General features: G+C 38.7%; 1 protein-coding gene across 1 annotated transcript in view; it reads left to right on the forward strand.

Moving 5' to 3' along the window:
• The first annotated feature begins 599 nt into the window (after positions 1–599).
• SDHAF3 (succinate dehydrogenase complex assembly factor 3) overlaps positions 600–16,820 on the forward strand; it is a 29,246-nt gene continuing 13,025 nt past the window's right edge. The window contains exon 1 of the mRNA XM_058815671.1: positions 600–778. Coding sequence (XP_058671654.1) covers positions 617–778 — 162 coding nt within the window. The 5' untranslated portion in view covers positions 600–616. The remainder of the gene's footprint in view (positions 779–16,820) is intronic.

The following is a 16,820-nucleotide window of genomic DNA, read 5'->3' on the forward strand; positions in this document are numbered from 1 at the left end:
TGCTTTTTCCATTATATCTATGGCTGCTGACATTTGAGGGTTTTTCCACATGGGTGAGTTGGAAGTGATGTTAAGCTGCTGAAAAAGCTTTATGGAGAGCTAGGGAGTTGGAGTTTGAGCTGTCAGTGGGAGGTAGGAGAACGCAGGAGTGCTCTCGGTAGTGACAATGTGGTGGCACAAAGTCCAACAGGGGCAGTAAGGCTTCTTGCTATGACTCCTCTTGTCTTATGGTGAAAATGCAAATCAAATTTAAGCGTATGAAGCTTGGGGCTTAGTGGCCTAATTAATTTGTGCCACATTCTAATCTGCTATAAAGTACACTTTTCATTCTTCTGGTGGTGAACCTGGAGCCAAAAATGAACTGATTTCTTTATCTATCTATATATCGAGATCTCTGCCACCCGGACCGGTCTTTGTGAAACAACATCCTCCATGCATTCTTACAAGTACTATCCGCAATCCCATTGCTGGGTATCGCTCCAGACGCCACCCGCGAGACGCAGGCTGCCGTTCGCGGGCAGCGCCGCCCCACACGGGGCGCTGGGCGCCGCTCCGGCCGCGGCGGGGGAGGCGCGGCCCGGCCCGGCCCGGCCCCTCGGGCCGCCCCAGGGCCGCCATGGCGGGCGGAGCGCGGCGCCTGTACCGCCGCATCCTGCAGCTGCACCGCGCTCTGCCGCCCGCCCTGCGCGACCTGGGCGACCGCTACGTGAAGGAGGAGTTCCGGAGGCACAGGGCGGCCGGGCCCGCCGAGGCCCAGCGCTTCCTGCGGGAATGGGAGGCAAGTGGCCGCCGCCCCGCGGGGCAGGGACGCGGCGGGGCCCGGCGGGGCGCAGGGCAGGCCCGGCCCCGGCAAGGTCAGGGGCGCCGGGCGGTCGCAGCTGCTCAGGTGTCGGGCTCGGGGATCTCAGAGGTCTTTTCCAGCCCAGCTGATTCTCTCTGCTCGGGCATGCTCCCGTGAGGGGCGAGCTCCTTGCAGAGCTGCAGAATGCTTTGTGGCTCCATGTCTCTAGGCAGGTTATCTTTTATGGTTGTCAGTGCCTTGCCTCGAATGTGTGTGAGCACACACAGGTATATGTAACAGAGTGGCCTCAATTATATAATTAGCTATGTATAAATATATAAATAAAAGTACACGCACAATTATCTGTGTGATCTGTAATAATGCATCGTATGAGTATATATAAATACTTATAACGACATACATAACTAATTTTATAATTATAATTAGCTAAGTATGGGTGTAAATAGCCTCCCTGTGAACTTGCATTTGATTTTGGAGTAACATTTTTTCATTGTTTCTTAAGGAAATAAGTCTTATGTGAACATTGCTTCTCTGCTTAACACCCCTTCCCCTGAACTTCCTGCCTGGTTTCTCCAAGGAGAGAAAAGCAGATCACTCCCAAGTGACGAGGTTGTAACAAGTTTCACAAGCAGCAGAGGAAGGAGGCCTGTAAGGTGCTTTCCCCACATGCCTGGACTCCAGTAGGTATCAGCGTACTAACAGGTCACCAGGAGTCCACATGGCAAATGTATAGGCACTTCACAGAGGAGAAGCTCCAGTTAAAGCATGAACACAGCTGCAAGAGACAGATGTATTGACAAGCTTCCCATTAATTTTCGTGCTCCTTGAACTACTGGCTTGGTAGTACTTTTGAATCTCAAAACTGTTTTCCTTTCTTTGGAAGAAAACTCTGTTCTGCTTTGCAGTGGAAGGTGCTTAGCAAAGGTAGCATCCATTGCCTCCCAGTTTACAGAAGGAGGGTAGTGGGGAGAACTGCCCCATCCCTTCTACCTGCAGTAGCTGAAATCTTAGGGCTTGAAGTAACTGGGGCATCAGGAAGAAGCAGGAAGAATACTGCCTCGTGTACAAAGGAAAGGAATAAATGTATTTTAATTGCCTCTTGCCAACTGATAGATCCTCAAATCAGAGAAATTTGTATCAACTTCTCAAATGCCTGATGCTATTGTAATTTTCAATTGCCGTTTACTTAATACTGCTGAAATGTTTCCGCATCACTGCTTTCAGTTTTAACATGAGCTAAAGAGACAAGTTACAGGTTACTATTTCCAGTGCTAAAATCTTCCTTAAAATAGTTTTAGAAAAGGAAGGAAATGTTTACATTGAAATATCTTTAGCCATTTTTAAAGTGAAGTGTACTAATAGGGAAAATGTTTCTCAGTTCTGAAATGTTTTAAAGGTAGATTATAGGGAAAATGGTGACAAAAATTAGACTACGAGTAACGAGTTGAATTTTGAAACCTGACATTTAGTGCTATTAGCTATGATATGTTCAAGGAAAGGAAACTAATTTAATAACTGTTTTGAGTGTGTGAATATAAAGAACTTTGCAAATATGTCTGTCTTCTAACAAGATGCTGGGAGATATTAGCATGTAGTTAACATGTCTCTTCTCATCTTTAATTTTTGTTTTGTTCTGGGGTCTTTTTCTCACCCAAATAATAATTTATTTTGAGTGTGAAATTTAAGTCAGACTTTCACATTTTTGGCCTGTGAGACTTGCTTTGCATCTTATATTATGCTGTGGTTCCCAGCCCCATGAAGACTTGAGTGAGGTGATTGAGGAAAGTGGACTGTGGACAAACTGGGATTAGGTAACTCTGGGCTCTAATTACATGCTAATTAATTCATGTTGGAATCAGTCCTCTGACCTGATTTTGGCTAAGATAGAGTTAATTTTCTTTGTAGTAGCTTGTTCAGTGCTGTATTTTGGATTTAGTGTGAGAATACTGTATTTTGGATTTAGTGTGAGAATAATGTTGGTAATGCACTGTTGTAGCTATTCTTAAGTGTGCTTACTCTAAATCAAGTATTTTTCAGATGCCCATGCTCTGCCAGTAAGGAGATGCACAAGAAGCTGGGAGGGAGAATGGCCAGGACAGCTGACCCAAAGTGGCCAGGTGGATGTTCCATACCATACAGCCTGTAGTATGTTCAATATATAAACTGAGGAAGTTGGCCATGAGGGTTGATCACTGCTCCGGCGTGGGCAGGGCATCAGTCAGCAGGTGGTGAGCAGTTGTACTGTGCACCACTTGTTTCTCTTGTATTTCATTCTTTGCACCCTTCCTGGGCAGCAGGACACTCTGAAAATAGGCTGGAAGCTCCAGGACAGGTCTTGCAGGACAGACCAGCGTAGCTGTGGAGTGCTGGGTTCTTGCCTAAGAGTCACCCAGTTAGCCACGAGGGAAGCTGAGATAATGCTGCTGTTCATGTAGCTTGTACCGTAACTGTACTTCTTGCCTTGTCGCAGACATTTTTTCATAGAAATTCTTTCTTTGGGATTTGTTCATCTTCTGGGAAGCTGAGGCCCCAGAAGAAGAATGTAAACAATTGTTATCGGCTGGTGTGGAATGCAACAGGTGCAGCGGTGATTGGTCTTCTGTGAGTGTTTGGATTTGCTGACCACTCACAGGAGAGTTTGTCCTTGCTTTCTGCTGGACACAGAACTTTGTTATTCATTCTTTTCTATGCTATTGTTAGCTTAGCAGCCTCTGCAACTTCTCTCCTTATTCTTTTTAGTATAGTAATAATGTATTATATATCATATATCAATAAATCCAGCCTTCTGATCATGAAACAAGATTCCGTCTCTCTCTCACCCTGAAGACCTTCATCAGGTCGCTGTAATATTGCCTCTAATTTTATTAAATGAAACAAAAAAGAATCAAACCAAACAAATCCACCTAAACAAATCACTACAACATTAATACAAACTGGTTGTTTAAATTGCCTGTTAAATTTCTTTTTTTTTGGAAAAATGCTTACGGCTCTGATAACAGTATTATGGCATGTTGCACTTCCAACTTTTTTCTTCCCAATTTGCTTGTTCATTAGGCTAAGCAAATACCTTGCTGTGTGCACTTTGGTGTTGTCAGTATTCAGCTTCCATCTGGAAATGCCTTTTCCTCATGTTCTTTCCTCATGCCTTCTGTTGAATGCAGGGCAGGGCATCTGGTACAGGGTGGCATGATGTCTCATGTTACAGAGAATTAGTATTCTTAATTTTATGTTAAAGTAATATATCTTGATGTATATTTATCAGAGGGTAAAGATTATGGATATGATGATTGCAGTGATGTTTCTTGACTTCGAATGAGGATTTCAATATGAAGTGTAATCTTAATAAGTCATCTGAAATGCTTTTTGAATGAAAATTTCCAAGGATGTCGTATTTGAACATGAAACTCCTTGACTATTGCTAAATCTCTTCAGGCTCTCTTTGGGTAGTCAGACCTTCTGAATATACTAGTTCATAGCCTGTGGTGTGCTTTCTTGTCCTCCAATTTGATTCATATTAGCTGAACATTTAGAAAACAGGCCTGGCATTTCAATCACATTGTGGTTGCCTCACATAATGCCCCTGCCCCCCTTGCCATTTAAATTATGTTGATTCAAGGGAGCTGGGCATATTAATTCAAGTTTGTAGCCAGGTGGGAGTCAGCCTCTTGTCCCAGGCTGTGGTTGCTGTCCCAGCCTCAGGTTCTGCCACGGGGAGGTTCAGGTTGGACATCAGAAGGAATTTCTTAGCAAAAAAGATTGTTAAGAACAGACAGGGAGGGGTGGAGTCACTGTCCCTGGAAGTGTTCAGGAGATGACTGGATGTGGCACTTAGTGCCATGGTTTAGTTGACAAATTGTGTTTGATCAAAGGTTGGGCTCCATGACCTTAGAGGTCTTTTGCAGTCTGAATGATTCTGTGATTGTGTCTCACAAATGGAATAAATTTCCTTTATTTCTTATGAAACACAGTGGAAAACCTATAGGGAGATTTTTAAGATCAGCTTTAAAAATAAAAGGAGGAGAAACAAGAAGTAAAAAGCTCTGAGATTATATTATTGTAGGATGTGAGTGGTTTGTGTTGTTTTCCTGTAAAGGAGATGAGAAGGGACCTCATCTTGTTTAGAATGCACAGGAATTGAGGGATTTAATATTAGAGCCAACCATGTAGATGGCTAATGAAGTTTTGTAGGAAACCTAAGCTGACCTATTTGCACTTGTAAAATAGGGAAACTATCCATTGAATATTCTTGGAAGAGTTTTTAAGTGGGTACCACCAATGGTAGACTGCAAGTCCATATGTGCTCATGTCAAAGTAGAAGAATATAAATATTATGGTTTTCCTATCATTGGTATTGGATTCCTAGTTTGTGTCTGGAAGCCTGCTGGAAAATATTAAAGAGGGATGATACAAAGAAAGTAAGCTTTGTTGTTCAGGAATTATGCTTCTTCAGGTAGATTCAAATTAAGCATATCAATTATTAATATATGTTCCTATCTATTTTCTAAATATTTAATATTTTAATTAAAATAATTGGTACTCATTTACAGGAGACTGCTGATATAATTAGATTGATACTGATTATTATCTTGGAATGGTATTGAATTAATGTTGACAGGTATGATAAGTCAATTAGTTCAGCAGTCTTCTAAATCATGGTAGCTGATGAGAATGCTTACATAAGATAAGTAATATTAAGATAGTATTGATTACTTCATTTCAGATTGCAATAGGTTCAATATTCCGCTAAATTATTTAAGTAACAATTTGTTTCACATTTAAGCATTAATTTTGAAAATGACCATTTAGTACTTGGCTTTTTTAAAAAGCCTGACCCTGTAGATGAGAGGGCCTGGACTGTCTCTGAGACAAGCAGAATCATTCTGCAGAATTACACAACATTTTCTCAATTTAACAGATTGAATAAATTGCCTTTGAAATTCTTTGGCCACTCTTGACCCTGAAAATCTTTTTCCAAGCTTTCAAATGAACTGTCACGTAGCCTCTCAGGAATGACTGAATTTTTGAATCAGTGCATTTGATGCAATACAAATAATTGTCATTCATCAAATTTATTTTCAGTTGCCTGCATCACTTGCAGTATTTACTTTGCTGGGATCATTGTGGGATGCTGTCATATCTCAGAGAATAAAGTTGTTCTGATATGTCTTTTTCTGCTCATGAGCAGATACACTTATAGAACTTTTTGCTTCTTAATTTTCTGGGCAAGTATAATCTTCCCTCCCCTTCTTGATTTATTTTTAAACTACTAGCACTCAAAAATATGTTGAAATGTTGAATGGAGAATTTGAAGAGCAAATAGTCAAAGAGGGTGGAAGAGTAAATTGTGGCCAGTACTGGAGTCAGACTGAAATAGGAATGGGATGTGTGGTTTGTCCTTTGTGCTGTCTTTCAGCAAATAATGTAGGTAGTATGAGTATAAAACAGCTGCTGGCATTCTGAATTCTGCTCTCAGTTTCAGTGAAGTACATTATATAAGAGATGTTTTCTTTGCCTTGACAAAGAAATACATTTTTTGGAAGCAAAATATGTCTTTAGGTTTTTTGCCATTTTATTACTTTTATTAAAGTTGTGAAATAGCATTTTAGAGTAGTATTTCATTTTAACATTACTGGATACATCAGAATTTGCTTTTGGTGATTTTTATGGCTATCCAGATGAAAATCTTACTAAGAGTAAATTCCTACTGAGTCCTGTGTTTTTATCCCCCACTTAGGGTGTTCACTAGTTATTAATCTGTAAGAACTAAATTGGAGTCAATTTCCTGTATTTTTTTTTATATTTCTCAAAAGGTAGGAAGGAATTTTGCACTTTTCTGAGAGCCAGGGAGTTGTGGCTGATAAACTGAAGAGCATTTGGGATTAGGGCATGAATGGCTGCAGGAAATCAGGCTGCTGCTCTGACCTGGCGTTCCTGGTGGCCTGCTTGGTTGTAGGATTTGAAGCCTACCTCTGATGAAATTTTGCCTGATTTGGTGAGTGTCCTGAATTAGTATTTATGTGCAATTGCAAAGGTTGACATTTGTTGTGAATCCCTGTTGTGAAGTTTCATACAAATGAAGCTCTTCCATATTATGCCATCTCTTCCGTCCTTTCAGTGCTCTTTCAGTTTTGGGTTAAGAAGCAGGAGCTGGTGTCTGCCTCTCTTCTGTAAGAATCCAGGGAGTCTGGGAGCTTTCTGAAGTGCTGACACTTGGGGTAGCCTGGTGGATACCCACTGCCTTGTGCATGATGCACACCCATTGCAGGAAGGGGCATTTGTTGCTTCTCACCTGGAAAGCAGCATCATTGTCCTTCAGGTTCACCTGGCTGCTGCTGAGACCAGGGATTTCTTGCTGGGTTGGTTGTTTTGTTTATTTTCCCCTCCTGTATACATGCTGGCTTTAGACCTTTACTGTATTTTCTAAATTCAAAATTTTATAAATTGTAGCATCAGCATTCTCACTGCTTCTGTCATGTTACTCTGCCAATTATCAGTATGCTATCATATCTATGGTTGCAGGTAGCTAGTCAGATGGCTCTTTTGATAACTGCTTATCTGCTAGTTGAAGTTTTTACTTATAACTGTTTTGACACAGCAGGAAATCATATCCAAGTCATAGGGGTGACACCCAACAGTAATGTCAATCACTTGCTTGTGCCAGTCACCTCAGCTACAATGCAAGTATAAATGCATGATGCGCAAATAGGTTTATAAATTTCAGATAGTTTTGTAGCATGCCTTGGATATTTAAAATGTGGCATGAATTGAATCCCTGACCTGAAATTTCTGGCAGAATATAGCAATTTTATTAGTTACAACTTAGATTGAGAAGTTTAAATTGCTGTTAGAAGTGGGATGCATCTCCAACGAGTGTTAACAGTTTACTCCTTACATTGAATAGCACTGAGAGGCCACACTTCTCAAGGGTTGAAGATGCTGTAGAAATTTTGTGAATGTCTGCTCCATGAGCAGAGACCTGCACCTTCCTAATGAGTACAGGTTAGTGACAGGCAGTGTGAGAATATGTCTCTAAATAAGAAAAGAGCCAGACATAGTAGAAGCAGCACCAGTAGTGAGCATTTACAGAATTGTCAGTTTAAAAGGTAATTCAGGTTTCCATCTAGTGGTGGTATAAAATTCTGTCCAAGCCAGATGAGACAGCATCTGCATAGCCATGTTCCTAACATACCATTGTACTTCTACATATGTGTGAAACTTAGGGAATCAAAAGCCTTTATTATGTATAAATTATATATGTACTAGCATGTAATTCTCAGGACCTCCAGATTTTTTAAAGTTAGAGCTGCAATGACCAGCAGTCTGTTATTTTGGGCATTCAGATATCCAAATACTCTTTAAATGTACGTTTATCTTTGGTGTGAATTAGGCTGATTCCTCTTTTTCATTATTCCATGACAGCCATTTAAAAAGTTTAACTTGACACAGGTTATTGAAAGCAAACGGGTTTCTTAAAAGGTTTTCTGCAAGTTATATCTGTGCTAGTTTTGTTCAATTTCTTCCTCTCTCTTATATGTAAACAAAAGAGAAAGAAAAGGAAACAGGAACAGATGAGTATTCTGATTCTTTTGCTCCAGTGTTTTAGCTCTATTTTTAGTATTTAAAGTATTTTGCAGTAGAATTTAGAAAATCTACCAGATTATGTTTTGAGGTGAGGATTAACAGTGATTGAAAGAAGGACCAAGCAGTGTGATGCTGCAAGGATGTTCATTGACAAAAAGCACAGATATTTAAATTGTTTTTTACTTCTGCATAAAAATTTCCAGTTGTTCAGTCTGCGTGTGATTTAGTACATAGCAGGCCATACTGTGTATATTTTCTTTTGCACAATTACTTATCACAGCAGGCTGTTCTGTTCTTTGGGAGGGGACACAGTTTCTGCAGGCCCTTTATGTATCCTTCTCCGTTTCTGCAGTTCTTTCTCACAGCTTTTTCTCACAGCTCTTGCTGTACAATCTTCAGCAGCTCAAGAGTATTGTTCATGTCCTTTAACTCATTCTGCTCTGCAACACAAGGTGTTGAATTCTGAACTTTGTTGCATTTTAAGACGGGGTAGTATCTTAAACATTACATGGGTCAAACAGAGTATGAATTGCATTTGCAAAGCTATGAGGATTTCTGCTTGTTTGTATTTTATTGACACCTTCCTTCTAGCATTTGTTTGGCACTTGTGTGAATATTGTCAGCATGTAGTGTTTTGTAAGCATGGTAGGTTTTTTTACCGCCTTGTCAGTGCATTTCCACTATCAACACTGTAAACACTGCCAACTTTCTACAAGTGCTGTCAAGTACCATATTTTGTAATTACTGCAATAATATTATGAGTGCTGTAATTGCATATACTGTATAGATGTGCCTTTCCATCCTGTGTAGACAGAAAATTGATATTTTCTGCAAGTTAAAATTGCATCTGGAGCACATCAGAATTATTGTTTAGAAGCTGGTTTTTTTTCTTCTTCTTTCAGTGTAATGTGAGGTTGCACAAATAGAGTTATGCATATTGGAGGATTTTAAAGCCCCAGATTTTTTATATATAGAGCTATACTTAAGACATACTGATGTGTACCCCTTGAAGAATGAAAGAGGTTTTTTACACAGTTCACTGATATTCAAGTAATTTAATTGAATATTGTTTTTTGCAAGAAGGTGAACCTCAGATTTTGACCTCGTAATCTTGTATTTAGTGGCATCTTTGTCACCATTTATGTTGCTTTAGCTGTCTTTTGTAACGCTGAGAGCTTTGGCTGTTTTGAGGCTGAAGCTGACTGTACTTACGGCCGTACATCTTCTTGGTGGTATCCTGCTTTTTGTGCAGATCACTTCTGGGAATTCATCGAGCAGAAAATGTCTGCTGAAATATATTTTATTTCTGCGTCTCAAAGCTGCTAATTTCAAACTATTTTTGAAGGATATAATTTAAAAAATACATTTAATCATAGTGTATGATAAAATGTTTGTACTTCTATCTTTTAAAGGTCATTTCCAGAAGTAATGTATAGTAATGAGGTATTTCTAATGAACAAGTTAGAAATCCTGCTAGAAGCGTAGTTACTGAGTGTTGGATTTTAGGCTTATTGAAATGTGGGGGGTTGAGTCCTGTCAATGTCCTATTTTTTATTGTTTCAGAGATATTGTTTTATTGTTTCAGGGATATTAGTGAGAGGAGCAGTCTAAGATGAAAGAGACCATGATGCACTTTTTTCCTCGCTGCAGTAACTAGATAAATTTGTAAAATACCTTCTAAATTGATCTTGCACCCATGTTTCAAAAGTAACTAACAAGAGACACAATGTAGATGCATCTTCCCTTTCTCTGTGGGAATTTCTGAATGGTGTAAACTTGATAAACTAGTTTTATGCAACTTAATGGTGTTTTTTTGTTCTTGGTGAACTATTCTATCCAGTAATTTAGAGGAAATGAAAATTAGGTCACTGAAGCAAATTTTTTCTTTTCTTTTTTTTTTCCTTCCTGAACCAGAAGAAATGTGGTGGAAGGGTTTATGTCCCCATCACCATTGCTTCTTTGGAGATGTCGTGGCTGAAGGTGTTGTGTGGTGCTGAAAGTATTGACATTTGCAGGGAATAAGCCAGAGAAACTAATTTTTTTAGGGGCCATTAAATACCATTTATTTATAACCAGTTTTTTGCTTCTTATGATTGCATAGTGAAAGCATGTGGTCTCTGTTGTAGAATTTGAATTCTAATAGGCAGTCTGTATTGAGATAAGATTTCATATTACATTAGCAATCCTTGAGACTTCATCACCTTCTGACTGAGGTCTGTAATGCCCTTATGTGTAATCTCATGGCTAATTTTTGACCTGATAAAGTGTTGTTCACAAGTTTGCAGTTTTTGAAGTGTACACATGATGGCAGCAAATACTTAGCTAGAGAAGCCTTGTTCCTATGCTAGAAAAAAGAGGCTGCTGAATTTTCTAATACAAACTAGAATTCCTATAGATTCAGTTATTGCTAAATAATTTATTGTAATACATATTGAGAATAGTTAACTTACTGTTACAAATTTTGAGAAGGCTTTTCAATTAGAAAACTTTACTGGCTTTCCACCTGGTTTAGTTGTAATGTGTTTTCTGGTTTGGATTTGCATTGGTAAACAACACTCTTGGGCACAGGGTGTGACTCTTGTGGATGATGCTGGGCAGAGCCAGGGGTTGGACTGGTCTTTGTGGGTCCCTTCCAACTTGGCATATTCTTTGATTATAAAATTCAGATCAGCTGTGGGAGTCCCCAGGAGAGTAAGCCCAGAGCAGATGGAGCCTCAGCATGTAGATACAAAACTCTTTTGAAATTTATTTTATTTTTTTTCATAATGGATGTATTGAGTTTTAAAGCAATTATTTTTGGAAGTGTACTGTAATAGCTCTAGTGCAAATGTTTTTTCCATCAAATAAAAAAGTTTTATTGTTAGTAATGTCACATTTTAGATGCTGTTACAGAGTATGTTGGTATTGCATAGTACTGTTTAGAGTAGGAAGTTTTCTTTAAAAATGAAAATAGAGTATAAAATATTTTTTATTCCCGCTATTATTCCTGGATGCCAGTGAAACATTTAAACTGAATCTCTTTCTCTTTTTTCTGCCCCTTTCAAAATGAATATGGCATATGTCAGTCATCCACCATGATATTTTAAGCCAAAGAGTTGCAGGTTGTCACAGTTCCAATAATAAAACCTTGTGGAAGGTGTAGGTCAGCTTTTGGCAGTGGTACAAGTAGGCTGCTCTAAAATGAAGGATATTTTGGTTCATGTTCAGTTGCTTGTTCTGTGTGTGTACTTTATTTGCAGTAGTTTAAACTTGATTTTATGCTTAGAATTATTTTTAAGGTGTTCAGTAAATGATGATATTCTGTTGTTTTCTGGGCCTTTTAAATTCAGTTTATTGTTCACAGGTTAGTACCCTGGTGAGCTATTTAACATCCATTATTAAGTGGAGTCATTTTAAGAATTTATTTAAGAGATCCATGATGGGAAGGGTTTTAATTAAGTAGCAAACATGTCTTTTGTTCTTCAGTTCAGCTGCTGATTGAGGAATGACAAGAAATTTCATTGGTAGCACTAGCAATGTTATTCTGGTTCACGGACAGTTCAGTACCATCAGTGTAACTGAAAGGATTTACACTGTTGAGAAAAACATCATCATCCTATCAAGAAGGAAGTGAGAGTTGCTTTGTGAATAATGTCAACTCTGATTTGTCTTTTAAAAAAAAATATTTATTTTACTGGGGAATCTGATTTTTATGGAGTCTTTGTCTGCCAGCAGATGCCACTCCTCAGCAGCAGAGTGTTTCCACACTTCACCAAATAGAGGAAAATAATTGTGGTAGACCCTTGTTTTTAGATATAAACCAATTAAATATTTATATTGCTATAAATATGCTATAAACAATTAAATATTTATATTTTACAATGGAGCTGTTTATAAAGGTTTGTTTCCTGCTGATGCATTAAACCCCAAGGCTGCAAAAATGGTAGTGTGTGAGGTAAGCTGCCTTTGTTCTTCAAAGTATTTTAGTTAAACAGAGGATGACCCAGAAATCCTTTGGGGCTCAGGGGGCTTCATTACAGAAGGTGTAAAGGTGTCTGTGTTGGAATTGCTGAAAAGATGTAATGAGAAAGCCTTGGAAGCTGGAAGCTCAATGGCTTCCAATAGACCAAGTCCTTGTAAAACCTTTAAGCATATGGAAAAACAGATGGCCCAGTTTTAAGTGTAAGAAGGAACTAAGAAGTGAAAACAGACAAGGAAATCCTGGTAAGAATATTCTGTTTGTAATTTCTAAATTTTGAAAAGACATTATGATTATGTGTCCTGGGACATGAATAATGACATACTGCTATCTAAACTTCAACAGCCAGTGTTTTTAGCATCTGGTGTTTTGGATATGGGCAAGACCTGTCTTGGCCTCTGTAGACATCTGTAGTAGAAGACTATTTTGATAATTGTCAAATATGGTTGGACCACCAGACCCTGGATTGAGATGATGGGTGTCACCTTTACAGCCTCAGCCCCTTCCATCTGTCTGGCAGAAATGGAAATACTTCTGATATAGCTGACAAGTTTTTGACTTTTCACACAGAACCACATGTGTGTGTTGTTTCATTCTAAAGGGTTCTGATTTATATCCTGGTGAGAGAATATATATATGTTATATATATATGTGTGTGTGCATGTATATATATATATACACACACATATTACGCCTCCTCAACTTCAAAAATAGTGCAGACTACTTTCTTGTGGCTGGTGGGAAACCTGTGAAGATCTGGGGATGCCATTTGAGCCCTGGAGAAAAAACTGTGAAAAAAGCCATCAGTGCCAGTTTTATTGCATTGCCACGTTTCCTGGGAAAGTTCTGCTTTACCTTCTAGTTTGTGTTCTGTAGTTTGGGTTTGGGTTTCATCAGCTCTTCCTTGGAAATTGTGTATTCTGCATTTTGTGGTATTCCCGTCACTTTCAGGAAAAAGTGTTTCTGACTTCATTTGATGTTACAACAAACTTGCTTCTCCTAAGGATGTTTTCTGGAGCATGGATTAGTGTCAGTTATCCAGTGTTAATAGACTTATGTGTTTCACAGATTTAATTTTCTAGATGTTAACTATTTCCAACCTTTTGGAATTTTTTTTTCTGTATTCATATACCTACAGCTGTGCAGTATACCTGCATGGTGTATTTCAGGAGTTTGGCACCATCTACTTCATTGAGTGTTTAATGGCTTTGACTTGAGCAAAGCATATTGAAATCATAGGGTGATTTCAGTGGGTTCTTCTGAAATGGCAAGTGTGCTGGACAGTCTCCTCAGTGGACAGTAGCTGTGGGTGAAGTTGAAGTTCCTTTCAGCTCTTTTACTGAAAGCCATTCATGTATCACAGTGTTTGGTTGAGAGAAAATAGTTGGAATTTTGCAGTTAGAGAACTGAAACATTTCCTGTTTGCATGCAAGCAAACCTTTGTATTAATTCTGCTTGACAACATTCCAAATGTTGTACTCTGCCATTCAGAGCCTTTGGAGGCTTCCCAGTGATGGGGTTTTGAAGAAGTTATCCCAATTCAAAAACTACACAGCACAGAGGACAAGACAAAAGCAAGCAGTGTATGAAATAAGCTTTTGGTTTGGGAATAGAGATAACTCCTCTTGCAGAGTTTTCTGAGGCCTGTTTGGCCACAGCATTGTTGAGCTAAAGTGAGTCTGTACTGCTGAGCTGATGTGCTTGGGCTGCTTTGCAGCTGGCAGTGGAACAGCCCATTTCCATGCTGTTAAACTCCTGTGCTCCAAAGCAGGGTGGCCATATCCAGACTGCCTGCTGGGAGCTGTCCCTGATCTGTGCCAGCTCACTGAACTTGGGAGTTGTTTCACATAAAGATGGTTATCCTTGATCAAAACCTGTGGCAGGGGCTGTGGCACCAAGCTCCCAGGGTGAGTGCTTGAGTTCTGGGACCTTCTCAAAGCATTCCCTGGCACTGCTATGAGCTGCAACTGCACACAGAGTGCTGACTCCTCTGTTAAGTGCAAGTGCTGCTTTTGTTCTGAATTCTCTCTGTCACACATTAGCAGATTCTTAACAGCTCTTGGATTTATCTTCCTTTCTCCAGATCAAGAGTGTGGTATCTGAAATCCATGTGGAGGTTGAGCTGTCTAAGAAACAAGCTCTGAGCTCTCTGGTGCTGTTCTGCTGCTGGTCTGGTGAAAGAAGAGGAGAATCTAGGCCATAATGAAATTGTATGCCAGAGCTGGGCACTGTGTCTGCACAGCAGCATTTGCGAATGTTCAGCTCTAGTGGAAAGTACATTCCTGGAAGGAAAAGAAAATGAAAAAAACCACCTTTGCTGTCTTTCTAACCAGCAGGGATTGCCAGACATGTCTCATTATTCTGCATCCTAGATCTGTAATATTCAGTACCATTCAAATATTATTTGAAAACTAGCATATTAAGAAAATTTCATTTGTGATTCAATTCAAAGACAGCATTCACTGCTATTTCAGAGGCCTCTGGAGAACATAGTCTATCTGCTGTTCATGGTTATGCTTTGTGTTGATAAGACAAGTAAGCACACACCTTTTCATCATTCCCTTTTACTGACTTGCTTCTGAAATGTCATGGGCCAGGTTTACACTCTCATGGGCCACAGATGAGACTGAGTTTGGGAAGATTGTTTGCTGCGGTGACTTTGAGAGGGTATTGTGAGTATGGGTGAAGGAAAAGCTGCATGAAGAACAAGCTGCATGAACAAGCTGTTTACTTCTTTGGGTGATGGTGGGTATAGAGGAGCTCCTGAGTTCCCTCAAAAATCTAGAGCTACTATCATCTTACACAATACCTCAAGGGCAAGCAGGCAGAAAATAAACCTTGAGTAATGCCAATTTGTCTATCAGAGCATTTCTAATTATGTTTTGTTGTCACTGAGCCTCATTTGGTGAACTGTTAAGATGTACTGCTTGTAAATTTTGATCAGATTTTTTTTGAGTGCTGTTGCATAGTGTGTGTTGTTTCCAGTAGAAATGAGGTTTTGTTATTTTTTTCACTTGCATATTGTACAAGTAAAGCTTCAGTGACTTTTGTATAGAGAGGAAAATTATAAGTACAATCTGTTTCTACCTGAAAAATAGCTGTTAATAAAGTTTTGTGTTGATTATGAAAGAGTAGGATGGAAACTAGCTTGTGTGTGCTAGTAATAGCTTGTATACAAAAAGAGTTTGAATGAATCAGCTGATTATTGAATAATATCAGTATTATATTACTGATCTTTTAGGTGTGTGAACTTGTCTGTCTTAGTGAACTATGTAGTTGATTCAATTATTTTGAAACAATTGCCTTGGGGGAAGAAGAGAACTGTTTGATTTAGTATGATATCTTCAGTACTGAAACATTTGAAAAAAAATCTGAAATCTGATAGTCCTCAAAACATAATGTCAGATCTTAACAATAACCTGAGAATTTAAATTTGTAATTTAAATATTTTTATCTTGGGAGTAGTCATTAAAATACAACTTGAACTAATCTTGGGTTTTAATGAATGGAGTAATAAAGCAGAGGTAGCCTGCAAGACCTTTACTGGAAGGACCATTTTAGATCAGGTTGGTTGTGACCTCATCCAGTCCTTTACACAAACCCTTTTGGATTTTGCTGGTAGAGGATGTGCAGAAAAGATTTGACCTAAAGTATAATTTTCAAATGTTAGCTGAGAAGGTTCCCAAAATTTCTTATGTTCAAGCAAGAGTAACTACAATTCTAAAAGTCAGTTGTAACCTAAGATGCATTCACAGGTGAATGGTGCTGAAGTACAAGTGCTGACTCAGCACTCTGAAGAAATATGGTCACTGGCACACGTTGGTATCCTTTGTGGCACTTTTAATCGCTTGGTTTCAATCCAAGAGTAGTATGGATTGGAAACCTGAAAAATTTTTAATCATACTATATTGGGTTTTGCCTAATAATTAGTTAAGTTTGTATAGAAATGTAACTGCATAGATGTGATATAGTTAGATGTGTGTTTATGCTTCCACAGTATGTTTAGTATGCTTTAGTTTAGTTTATCTGTTTTTATACAGAGACACAAGTCAGCCATATAAATTGTATATGTCATTGAATTGAGGATTAATGTGCTATACAGTGTGGAATGTAACTGGATGGAACAACTTTCATGGTAATTAGCAAGAGCCTGGAAACCTGTGACTGCTGTCTACATCATTATTAATTTTTATTGTATTATTTTTGATGGATTGTTTGTGTACTTATTTGCACTAATATACACTTTTAATGCACAGTAGCAAGTATAAGAATAAATGAAGTGCATGATTATTTTTTTTAATATTAATGCCATGGTATCTAAAAGATTTATTTCCAATCTTTCATGGCATTTGATTGATATCTAACAGTTTCACTTGAATTTATTTAGTAGTCTTGCAGAAAGCATGCAGCAGTGTGCAGTGGAAATTGAAATTCATTTTGAATTTATTTGGCTTTGTCCTTTTTTTCTTAACCTTCAGA

This window comes from Ammospiza caudacuta, chromosome 1 (genome assembly GCF_027887145.1).
Source record: "Ammospiza caudacuta isolate bAmmCau1 chromosome 1, bAmmCau1.pri, whole genome shotgun sequence".
NCBI lineage: Eukaryota > Metazoa > Chordata > Aves > Passeriformes > Passerellidae > Ammospiza > Ammospiza caudacuta.